The 13,237-nt window shown below is 37.2% G+C and overlaps 1 protein-coding gene across 1 annotated transcript; it reads right to left on the reverse strand.

Annotated features, from left to right (window-relative positions):
• Window positions 1–4,358: 4,358 nt before the first annotated feature.
• On the reverse strand, window positions 4,359–5,207 carry LOC138873947 (uncharacterized). Its single transcript, XM_070152440.1, has one exon. The coding sequence runs from the start codon at window positions 5,205–5,207 to the stop codon at window positions 4,359–4,361; it is 849 nt and encodes a 282-aa protein (XP_070008541.1).
• Between the last annotated feature and the right edge of the window lie 8,030 nt (window positions 5,208–13,237).

Here is a 13,237-nt window from a genome sequence, read left to right on the forward strand (position 1 = left end):
TTGGTCAAAATTGGTCATCATTTTTTTACCCCAAAACTCTTTCATCCTTCCCGGGTAAAGAGGGGCAGTTGTTGATACCCAATTTTTTTTCATATATTTTTAATACATCTATATACTTTCAAAATAGCAAATATGCAATTATAAGCATGCACAAGCATTTTTATAATTTTTCTATAATTTTAAAGGCTCTAAATTAATTTATTTCTTCTCTTTTATTTATAAAATATCCACTAATTATCCTTCAAATTATTTTTTGTGATTATTTGGTCATTTTAACTCATTATTTATTCCATCATAATTGTTTAAATATTTTAGTACATTTTTATAATTGTATTTACATTTTTTAGGCTAAATTACATATCTTTGCAATAATAGCCCATGGTAACGTAGAATTATATTATTGATGTATAAAATTGTCTTTTATATTTTTAAAGTGTTAAATAACTATTTTTAATCATTTTAGTACACAAAAATATTTTTTTGGAAATCATTCATTATTTTTATAAATTATATAACTATTAAAAGTGGCTATTTAATATCTAACCTATTTTATTTTCAATTTCAGCCCCAATTTAACCCAATTACCAGCCCAATCTCCAACTAAATTACCTATCCCAAACCTTGAAGACTCTATCCAGCCCCAATACCCTTTAATCTCGGCCGTTGATCATAAAGATCAACGGCCACAAACGACCCTTCCTAAAATAAACCCAAAAGACCCCCCCCCACCAAACCCTATCATTCTACACTGCTCGCCGCCCTGAAACCCCTCTCTTCTATCAAACTCTCTCACACTGAACCCTAATCAAACCTCACCGACCTTCGTTCATGTCTATCTACGATGATCTCTCACCACCCCTAGCCCTAATGGCTCCCCCCATGATCGGATTTTTGCTGTCTTGAGGTCATCAAGGGCCCAATGGTTGTTCACTCACCACCTATGGCCTGTTCTCACCGTTCTCAAGCCACCATGGACCGATTGAGTAAGATCTTCATATTTTTCGGCTTAACCTATGGGTTTCTAAGCAGATCTCTCTATTTTTGGGTTATTTTCTAGAAAATCCTAATCTCTTCTCTTGTACCTCTTAGATTTGTAACAGATCTGAGGTTTTTCTGAGCTATTTTCGTTTGTTTTATGAAAAACCTTTCGATTTCTCAAAGTGTCGCTTTATTTTCCTATTAGGGTTTCTGGAACTTTTCTTCAAAAATATATTTCTGGTCTTTTAATGTTGTTCTCTGATTCTCATGTGTTTGAACGACTTTTTGTTAAAACTGCTTTTTAATCCTAATTTGTTACGTTAAAACCCCAATTTTAACATTATCTTATAATCCTGAGTTCATTCTTGCTTGTTGATTCTGCTATGTGTGTGTTTGAAGCCCATGAATATGTTTCGATTAGTGATTTTTACCCCAATAATGTCTTACTAGGGTTTCTGATTTGTCTCTTTCTTGCTATACTCAGTACTTGTTATTCATGGAAGTTTATAATGTTTCCCTTAGTATCAGTACTATTTTCTGATTCTTTAAATCCCTGATTTCCTGGGATAATACTCTTTACTGATTTTCGGCTACTTTTCCTGTTTTCACAAACTTTAAAATATCTTCTTACCTTGTTATGTGATTGACTGCATTATTGCTCGATTCTTACTATTATTTCCTTAATTAGAGTTCAATGTAACAACCCCTAATTGCTTATTTTGTACTTAGGTCTTTTGAACTCTTTCCTTATTTGGTACTTGTTCTTTACCATTTGAAATGACTCCCTTAATTAAGGGAAGACTTGGACTGATTTTACTTTTATTGATTCCGAGTTCTCTAGTTACTAAACAATTTGATTCTTACCTTATTTGCCTAGCTTTCAAACTACTATATATATTCTTTCTTATACTCTCATTAGATAGAACATTAGTTCACAAAAAAGCACACTTACACTCTACAAGTTCTCTTTCTCTTCTGCTATTTGTGATACTTGCTGATCTAGCTGGCTGAAAGCCAAGGTTAGATATTGGAACTTCATTTGCTTTATATTATGAACCATTTTCTTCAACTACTATGTCTCTAGTTAATTTTTGGAATCCAAACCTTATATGTTTCATTCTTGCACTAGTTCATCAGTTATGAGTTCAACTTGTATTCCTGCCTACTTCTTTGCTCAACATGTCTAAAGTCTGCATGTTCAATGTATTCTTTATATTCTGCACTCTTTCTTGCTTACTTCTTTGCCTAGCATGTCTAAAATTCTATCATGTTCAATGTATGCACTCTTTCCTGCTTACTTCTTTGCCTAGCATGACTAGCCTGCTAAAGTCCCTAAGATCCTAAGTGTTTATGCAGTCTGGCTGACTATATGTTTCCTCTATACCTTATCCATGTACCCCAATGTGACTCTTATTGCCCCAATCCCTTTATCCCCATGTGAGGTATGTTTGTTAAGTGTTTTCTGAATCTAGATGTTTTTTATGACCAATTGATTGTCTGCTATTTGGTACTCTTCTCAAACTTCCGTTTACCACAGAACTAGTTCCGGTTTCTGAAAAATCTCTTTTACTTCTAAAGTCATCTTTGTACTATTTTCAAAACATTTTCAAAACTATGTCAAGCACTCTCACTTTACTTTTAGAATACTAGGTTCTTCCCCTCTGATGTATGTACTGCATCCTTGAGATCTCTCTGAACTATGGCATGTCAGAGTTGGCCTTTCCACACTGCACCTAAATCAATTATGGTTTGAGAAAAGGTCTAGGTGTGAGCACTGCCCGGGATCCTTGAGGTCCTTAGGGAACTCTGACACACCTAGACACGAAATTGGCTATAGAACTTTGGCATTTAAGGCTATTGGAGGCTTGGGAAGTCATTTGGGCCTACTGCGGTCTCCCTATAGATTAACTCATGTTTATTTATGTATTTTTATTTAATTAATTGGTTTGTAATAATTATTGTAAACAACATTGGGGTTATTAATGAAAGGGTGGGTAGTTATATATATATATATATATATATATGTGTGTGTGTGTGTGTGTGTGTTGGGTAAATTGGGTAGATACCATGCCTATAGAGTTGTGTTAATTCAATGTGTTTGCCATGTTTGCTTTCCTTCCACAATATTAGAAATCATGTCTATATGATCTAAATGGCTTTAATAGAGATCATGCCTATAGGGTTAAAATTAGCTTTATAATTAGACATCATAGAGTTTAAAGTAATTGAAGTTTAGTTTTCATTACAGCATGTATCCAAATTCACCTCCCTGGAAATCATGCTTATAAGTTCAAAGTTAGCTTTTAATGCTTAGATACCATGCCTATAGGAATTAAAATCACCTCAAATAGAAATCATGCCTATAGAACTTAAAACCGGTTTAGTTAAATAAATCAGTTTATATATTCTGAATGGGCTTAATTAATTAGTCTGTCGCTTCTTTAATAAGTTTTCAAATGTTGTCTTAAATTAATACTGCTAGAAAGCATGCCTATAGGATCTCAAGTTGTCGTTGAAAAAAATCATTTTATTGTTTTATTGCATTCCTAGTCAATATAGATATCATGTTCATAGGACATCACTATTACTCCTAGGCAAGCCTGTAGGGCGATTAAAACTCTGTGACTATAAAACTGCTCGTATTCACAGGTCTAAAATTAGTAGGTCTTTAACACTTCAGTCCTAATTCAATGTTGTATACTCCCTGCTCACCTAGATATCATGTTCTAGGATTTTCTCTTAAATACTTGACTGTTGTTTTGAAGATGTGCACTTACTTGTTATATTTGTGGAGGTGACTATGCGCCAGTAATTTGTTCTCTTTAAATGTAGTCCAACTTGTTTTTGATTGACGCCTAGACTTTTATCCTTTAAACCTTAAGAAGTTCTAGAACTACCTAAATTAGAGGTCCTAAATACCTTTAGGGCCACGAGGAAGGGACGGGTAGTGCGTGCATAGGATATTTCTAAGTTACTAGAACGCTTTAGGCTATGACCAAGGGGAGGGAATTGGGTAGTAAGGATATGATGACGATGCGCTAATGTCACATGTAGCCCCTCATTGAGGAGCGTTTACCGGGCATTATGTGGGGTGATCCTATAGGCTAACCAACCTAGGACCCCTCCTTTCCCAATTCCCGTTGTTTAAATAAATTTACTTTCCTTTATATATGTGCAACTCTTTCAAACCTTTTCTTTATTCCATTACTTGAATCATATAGTGCAAGTACGTGTTAAAGTTGTTTATCTGTTTAAATGACTAATTCACATAGTTTAAGTTCGGTCGGGACCCACCGTTATGGATTGAGAGGGGTGCCTAACACCTTCCCCTCACGTTTATTTCGATCCCTTACCCTAAATATCTAGTAATGCAGACTAGTCTAAGAGTTAATTGCTCTAGGTGCCCCAACGCACCATAATCCGTTAGGTGGCGACTCTTCAAACACCCAATTCTCAATAAGAAATGAGTTATTACCACCATGAATGTCAAAATCCGGACTTTCTCTACGGAGGAAAAAAAGGGGCGCGACAACCAATACATCATCAATAATCCCCAAAGGTCTCTTCATTGTCCGATCCGCCATTTGTAACCTCATGGATGTAGGTCTTGGTTGCCCAATTCCCAAAGTTTTGAACACCGAGTAGGGAATCAAGTTGATACTTACCCCGAGATCACATAATGCTTTGGCAAAATCGGTGCTCCCAATAGTGCAAGGGATTGTGAAAATGCCCGGATCTTCCAACTTTGGAGCCATTGAGTGCACAATAGCACTCACTTGATGAGTCATCTTTATGCTCTCACAATTCATTGATCTTTTCTTAGTTACCATATCCTTCATGAATTTTGCATATCCTGGCATTTGTTCCAAAGCCTCAACCAACGGCACATTTATTGAAAAACTCTTCATCATATCAATAAACTTTTTGAATTGGTTTTCACTGTTTTTCTTTGCAAGCCTTTGAGGGTATGGAGGAGGAGGCCTTGGCATTGGTGCCTTAGCCTTTGGCACCACTGGTTCCGGCGGGTCAATCACGTGCTCCCTAGACGGGTTAACCTCTCCTTGTGTCTCCTCCACACTCTCATCTATATCAATTCTCACTTCTTCATTAGCTTGAACTACATTGCTTGGGATTTCATCCTCTTGAATCACAACATCTTCATCCACAATCCTTCTTTGATTTGAGGTAGTTGCATCTCCACCTTTTCCACTTCTAGTAGTCACGACCATTGCATGTCCCGTATTATTTCCACCCTACGGGTTCACCACCGTATCACTAGGTAGTGCCCTCTTATAATGAGTGTTCAAAGCTTGTGAGATTTGGCTTAATTGCACCTCCAAATTCTGAATCGAAGTGTTGTGCGAGGCTATTTGAGCATCGGAGTCAGCATTCTTCTCCATCATCTATTTAAACATGTTTTCAATTCTACCCATCTCATTAGAAGAAGAGATCGGGCCTTGAGAAGGATAGGGAGGTGGATTGTTTGGTTGTTGGAACATCGGGGTCCTTTGAAAACCCGGCCTCTAGTTGTTGTTATTGTTCCACCCTCCTTGATTATTGCCTCCCCAATTGCCTTGATTGTTGTTACCCAAATTGCCCTGATTACCCTAATTTCCTTGATTAGAATTGCCACCACTCCAATTGCCTTGGTGGTTTTGGTTGTTCCAATTACCTTGGTTCCCTTGTGACCTACATTATTGTTGTTTTTGTCCTTGAGCATTGTTTCTTTGACCTTGAGAATTGTTGACATATTGAACTTCTTCATCTTGCTCATTGAATGAATCACCTTGATCATAACCACTATCATCTTGCATAAATTGTTCCGGATGGCTTTGCATTTGTTGACCTTGTTGTCGTCTTTTTTTTACCATCATATTCACACCTTCCATTGCATGCACTTGTTTCGGCCCCTGAACTTGTTGAAGCTGAGACTTGGTCAATTGGTTCATGGTAGTTGTCAACTCGGCAATAGCTTGCCCATGGTCATGTAGCTCCTTGTGCAGGTGAATAATATTAGGGTCACTTTGTCGTACATTGGCTCTATTTTGCCATGCCGAAGAGGTATCCGCCATCTCATCAAGAATTTCACAAGCTTCGGCATATGGCGTGTTCATGAAGTGCCCCCTTAGCGAGTTGGTTAACCACACATTGATAGTTGTGTTGATCCCCCTGTAGAAGGTCTGTTCGATCATGGCCTCAGTCATATCATTGTTCGAGCACTCTTCAACTATGGTACGATATTGTTCCCAAATCTCATGAAATGGCTCATTGGGTTCTTGCTTGAAAGCAAGAATCTCATACCGAAGCGTCGCCATATGTCCCGGAGAGAAGAATTTGGAAATGAACTTTTCTGCCAACTCATCCCAAGTGTGGATGGAATGGTTGGGCAACCTCTCTAACCAGTCCAATGCTTTTCCCCATAAAGAAAAAGGAAATAGCCTCAACCTCAGCATGTCCTCAGAAACATTTGTTCGTTTTCTCTCTCAACAAGTATCGACGAACCCTTGAGATGCTTGTATGAATTTTGATTCGGAGCCCCGGTGAAGAAACCACGTTGTTCAAATAGACGTTGGTGATTTGGAAGTTGCCCGACCTAATGCAGGGCTGGACTATAACACTTGCATAACCCTTGTTTGGTAATTGTCGGTGGGTTGTCGCTCTTGGTGGAGGTGGGGGAGGGACGGGCACATTATCATGAGGCGGGCGGCCTCATCCATTAGCTTGAGGTTCAATAGGGACCTCATCCATTGCATCATCGTCCACGTCCTCCCACAATGGCACATGTCTAATGGGATCATTGTTGAGAGCCATTTTTGTACCTAAAATCAATTCAAACACAAAATTAGTGATTTGGAAGGAAAGAAAGACAAAACACACAAAAACCTAGATATATAGCGAAATCCATTTAACTCCCTAGCAACGGCGCCAAAAATTGATCTTGCCCAAACTCACACCACAATTAGGTAGTGAGGCAGTCGAAGTAATAATAAACCCAACACGAGTCGGGATCGAATCTACAGGGAGTTAGAATTTGGATTAGGTATATAACTAGAGTAAATGTATGATGTGCCTTAGATTGCACTTCCACATATTCATTGGTTGTTTCTATTTCTACTTTTAGCTAATGATTGCAACTAATAAACTAGAAGACAATATTTTTAGTTTTGAGTGTTTTTCAAATGATAAAGGAATCTAGGGTCGTGACTTCCACCTAGGTGGCTACCTAATAGGTTGTAAACTATATGGCAAGTTTGATTTATCGGGTTCGTAATATAGCAATCACACGCAATTGTTCACTCTATACCTCTCGTTAGTTTGAATGATTTTGACCAATTTGGCTTTCTCAAGCCCAAATGGGTATTGCACAAATCAAGTGATATATGCTCAAGTCGGGTCTTACTATCTCTAGATTTGACCCTTTAATTGGGACTATCAATTTCTTGAATTCACCACAATTCCTTGCTAGCCAAGTTTTTCTAAACCTGGTCTCTCTTTCTCAAGCAAAGACTAGGTCAAATAGGCATAAATCAATATTTGCAATCATTAATTCTACAATTTAAGCATAAACAAGGTTAGATATCACCAACCCAATCACAAACAAGCCCTAAAATTAAATACCCATTAAGTACCCACACTAGGGTCGAGCCACAACCCTAGCTAAAGATTTGGCTAATCATGAAAAATGAAGAAATGCAAGAAGAAATTAAGATAGATTGCATAATAATTGATTAAACAAAGAAAAACTAATGTTAAGAAGTCAATCTAGTATAAAATTACTCAAAGAAGTAAAAAAACCCGTTCAGGTGCATCTCTGCAAACTAAACTTAACCTAAAAATGACAAAAAGTTCTATTTATACTAAGCTGAAAATATCTAACAAAAATGCCCCTACGAAGGTTGTGCGGCCGCATAATTCTAGTGCAGTCCACACAATGGGCTTCTGCGGCCGCACAATTATTGTATGATCCGCAGTCTTGGGAATTTGGGCTTGAAAATTCATGATTCTGCGGTCTACATAAAAGTGGGTGCGGCCGCACTTAGGATTATGCGGCCACACAAAGGTGATGCGGTCCACACTCCTTTACCTTCCAGCTCTCTAAATCTTCAATCATGCGGTCCACATAATAATGGATGCGGCCGCACTTAGTCTCCTGCAGCCGCACAATTTCAGTGCGGTCTGCACTCCCTGAGCTGGCCAAAAACCACTCTCTGAATCTTTATTCTACGACCGCACTAGAATTGTGTTGTCCGCACTAGAATTGTGCGGTCCGCACTACTGCTCTTTTGCCCTGTTTTGGTTCTTGTTCACTTTAGACTCCTATATGAGTTGATTTTCACTTCTTTGGCTCATTTCCCAATATTCCTACAAGTAATCACATTTCGTTAGTTTCCTTGAATACCTTTAAGCATTTTTTAGCTAAAATGCAAGTAAAAGAAAGCAATTAAGCGATCAAAATCCCTACTTATCACTTATCCAGTGTTGTTGCAGTACAGACATCTACCCCGGCACCTCAGATTCCTCCAACAATGGAGGACACATTGAAGAAGATTCTGGAGAACCAAAATACCATCATGGACACTTTGATGGCACATGGAGGAGTGATTGAGGAGCTTGGGATGCAGGTATAGAAATAAGGAAATCCTAGGCATCCAAGAAATCAGTAGACAGATTGAGGAGAGAGGTCACTAAGATAGCAGCAGCTAGAGACCTTCCATTTGATATATTGATGGAGACAAATCCAGTAGCACTAGTAGATCCAACAGCACCATCAGCACCAGTGGCACCGGCTGGCCAGTCTGAGGAGCCAGACCTGGCTGCCAACACTGCTTAGACGGTGTGACAGATGTTCGCCAACCCAACTACTTCCAGAGCCGAGGATGATGAGATCCAGTTAGAGAAGCTTGAGGGCGGTGACGCTTCTATGGACACAGAGATGTCCAAGGCCACATAGGGAGTCCTCTTTACTCTTCCTTTCCTTATTCTTATTTTGTTAAGTATTGGGGACAATGCTTATTTTTATTCGGAAGGGTGGAGTTTATTTGATATTTGGATGATTTGACACTTGGTTTGTAATAACTGATAATATTTTTTTTCTTTTTCTTTTTATTATGTACATATTCTTCTCTCTCTCTCTCTCTCTCTCTCTCTATTGATGTATATATTCTCTATTTTCTTCTCTCATTTTGTATATTTATTTATGCTTTCAGTAGCTTGCTTTGTAGCTTCTTTATTTTGTTTTCTTAGTAGTCAATGTTTAATTTAATAGCTTCTTGTTTACTTTAATAGCTTCTTTTTAATCTAATAGTTTCTTTTCATGCTTAATTGAACAATAAGCCTTTGGTTTTCTTAATGTCACGGTTCTTTCCAAAGGTAGCTTTTGTGTGAACCGGGTGACTATTCCCAACGATGGATGGCGTGACAACCTTCTTAAGGGATTGAGTCCATTTTTGGTGTTTAGGTAAGAATAGTAGTAATAATGAATAAAAAGACCTAATTGAGTCAGACTCGAAGTATCAAACATGCTTCACTTGGTACCAACACACTTAACTACGTGCTTATGATTAAAACAAGTTCTTGGAAAGAAATAGCTCTAGTTAGTGACTTTCTAACTCATATGTTGACTTAAGCAATCATCGAGTGGTTTAGTCGAATCATTAGTGATTTTCAATCTTGAATATGGTTGTTGTGGGCCCTCGACTCTATCCTCTTTAACAATCCAGTTGTGTGAGGGGTGAGATATTTTTGTTGCAAGTCCAAGTACCCGTGCGAATGGTCTAGAACTTGCCCCGAATGTGTTTCTAGAAGTGATTGTAGGCTCTCCATGACCCGATTGAAATTTTCCATGTCCCACCAATGTGATTATCCCTAGTCAACTCATTTGAGCCTAAAATCTTTCTCATTTGATAACCATTTTACAAGCCTTTACCCGTTTTGTAGTGACCCCCTCTTGGCACCCGAGATATCCTTAACACTCTTGAGAAACAATTGGCTAAAACATAAGTTTTGGGGAGAGACGAGGAGGTTAAATGTGGTATCGAGGAACAAAAAGAGAAAAGAAATGAAGAAGAGGTAAAGCAAAGAAAAAGAAAGAACAAAAAAATGCAAAAAGAAAGTGAATAAGTTGAAGATTTGAAGGGATTCAAAGAAAAGTAACGATGCAAAGCATGGAGAAAACAAAGAAGGAGAAAATGAATATCATGACCAAGAAAGAGTGACGTTAAGTCTCTCTAGTTCCCCTAAGGAAAAGAAAATGCCTCAAAGAGTCGGCGAAACATGAAACGAAAAGAGAAAATGGAGTGCTTAAGGAAAGATGAACTCGTTCTATTCAAACATATCCAACCTTAGTCCAAAAGAATTCATTACATTCCGAAAAAGCCCTACGTGATTTCAAACCGAGTGAACTTACATTAGTGGTAATATACATGAGGGACAAGCATATGGTACTTAGAGCCGTACTTGTGACATTTTTTGAGAGAGATGAGCGAACTTTTCACAAATCTTTGAATTGAGTGCTACATTCTTAAGTGAGATATGCTAACGAAGAGTAGAGGAGGAGGAGTTTGGGATCCACAATGACCTACATCAAAGAGCGAGCTTCCTTGATGAATAAAGTCAACTCTTAATGCTCAAGTGTCATATTTGAACTATTTGTGCTTAAAAATTCAAATCATTGTCTTGTTGATAATTCATAAGTGTTATGGGTAATTGTTGGTCCCAATTGATATGTGATTGATGCATCTTAGATTAGTTATAATAGCTCTTAACTTGTGGAGGTGGGAATTACCTTATTGGCTTGAGGACAAGCAAAAGCTTAAGTTTGGGGGAGTTGATAAGTAGGGGTTTTGACTACTTATTAGCGCCTTTTAGCTTTCGTTTTAGTTCCAAAAGTGTTTAATTGTGTTTCTGAAAACTGATGAAATATGCTTAATTGCAGGAGTATTAGAAAATGAGCCACTAAGATGAAATCCAACTCAAGAAGGAGTGATCTGAACTCAAGAACAAAAATAGGCATAGAAGCTCAAAGTGCGGACCGCAGAATATCATCTCCGGCCACAGGTTGTGAAGGCAAGCTTGTAATACCCTATATTTTTAAATAAGGGTGTATTGGTCAGAATAATAATAATAATAATAATAATAATAATAATAATAATAATAATAATAATAATAACTATAAGAAAGTAACAAAAAAGAAGCAAATAATGAAACAAAATAAACAAAACAAAAAAGGATTGCTAATGCTTCTGATTGTATATAAATTCTATACAAGAGACTAAATCGCTAATGCTTCTGATTCAATAAGAAACCAACATTTTGCAACTTAAGAACTTAATATTATTAAATTGCTCACCAAATAATGCACCCACCCTTTATTAATTCAAAACCCATCTGTTTTTAGTTCCAAAATATGTTCTATCCAATTTAATTAATAAACTCAACAGTAAAATTATACTAGTTCACAAATCCATACACTAGCAATATTGATCTAAGCAGAAGCATATCGCTAAAAGAAAATTGCACGAAACATCAAAATTGCACAAAAACACTAATTCAAAATTAATTAGATTAAGACAAGAAATGAACCTCAAACTTTGAATCTGAAACTTTAATTGTTTTACAGCTCTAAGCGAACTAAACCATGAATGACCCAATCGAACTCGACGAACTCGGCTCGGACCTCAACTCGACTCAAAAACCCGCACTGAAGAAGTATGGTGGCTCGTTCTGTCACTGTCTCCGTTTTTCCTATCCCTCTTTCTATTTCATTTTCAATTTCATGCTTATATAAAGATGGATGATTGTATTTCTGCTTTATTTTGTGTTAGGAGGATGTTTTTTTGTGGGGATGAGTAAGTCTTGGAGATTAAAGGGGTGGGATTTTGCTGGTCGTGGGAGTGTTGCTTGGCTTTTTCTTTTTCTTGTTGTTGCGCTAGCTTTAGGCGTAGGTCTCTTAAGCATTTTAGGTTAGCTTCTTTTTATAGGTTTAGGATTTTAGGGTATTGGGCTTGGGTTGTTATGGGTTAGGTCCAAAAGTTAGGCCTAAAAAGGTGTTGTTTGAGCCTAAATTTTATTCTTTCTTCGCGAACAAGACTAAAATACTACCTTATTTATTAATTAATTCCACTTAAGTAAAATAGCTATTAAAATAAGACTGACCGTTAAAACAAAACTATTTTTGGTATTTTTCAAGATTAAAAATGACTACAAAACATTAATGAAACTATTTTTTGTAATTTTTATTATCTTGTAATAAAATAAAGTAAAAGAGTCAAAATTAGTTGAAATAACGATATTAGGCCTAAATTAAATATTTACATGCTAAAATATAAAAAATCTTGAGGAGGGTCAAAAATCACATGTCTACAGATATGATTGACTTTGACATGTTGATGGGAATGGATTGGTTATCTTCTTGATATGCTATAGTCGATTGCCATGCAAAGATAGTTAAGTTTGAGATACCAAATGAACCCAGTTTTATTCTAAGAGGGAGTCAGGTCCCAGAGACTTGCAAAATTGTATCTTTTATGAAGGCTCAACGACTTCTGAAGAAAGGTTGCTTGGGTCTCTTAGCTATTGTAAATGACACAAGAAAGGAAACAGTTAGCATAGAAAATGTACCCGTAGTGAGAGAATTTTCTGATGTATTTCCTGAGGATTTACCAGGATGGCCTCCAGTACGAGAAATAGACTTTGGTATTGATTTGCTACCTGACACACAGCCCATATCGAATGGCACCATCAGAGTTGAGGGAGCTAAAGAAACAGTTACAAGATTTGTTAGATAAGGGTTTTATTAGACCTAGTGTATCATTATGGGGTGCACCAGTACTATTCGTAAAGAAGAAAGATGAATCCCTGAGAATGTGCATCGACTACAGGTAGTTGAACAAGATAACAATACGTAATAAATATCCTTTGCCTCGTATAGATGACATGTTTGATCAGTTACAAGAAGTTGCCCACTTTTCAAAAATTGACCTCCGTTCTGGTTATCATCAACTTACAATCAAAGATGAAGATATTTCTAAGACTGCTTTCAGAACTCGATATAGGCACTATGAGTTTCTGGTGATGCCTTTCGGACTGGCAATGCTCCAGCTGCATTCATGGATTTAATGAATAAGGTGTTCAAGTTGTTTCTGAATAGATTTGTAATAGTATTTATTGATGAAATACTGATATATTCTCGTAGCCAAGGAGAACACGAGAATCATCACAGGACTGTGTTGCAGACATTGCGAGAACATCGGCTTTATGT

The sequence above is a fragment of the Nicotiana sylvestris genome, chromosome 7 (genome assembly GCF_000393655.2).
Source record: "Nicotiana sylvestris chromosome 7, ASM39365v2, whole genome shotgun sequence".
Lineage (NCBI taxonomy): Eukaryota > Viridiplantae > Streptophyta > Magnoliopsida > Solanales > Solanaceae > Nicotiana > Nicotiana sylvestris.

What these genes read in the sequence shown, in the direction of transcription:
- LOC138873947 (XM_070152440.1), bottom strand. Translation starts at nt 5,207, where the DNA reads ATGGTCGTGACTACTAGAAGTGGAAAAGGTGGAGATGCAACTACCTCA.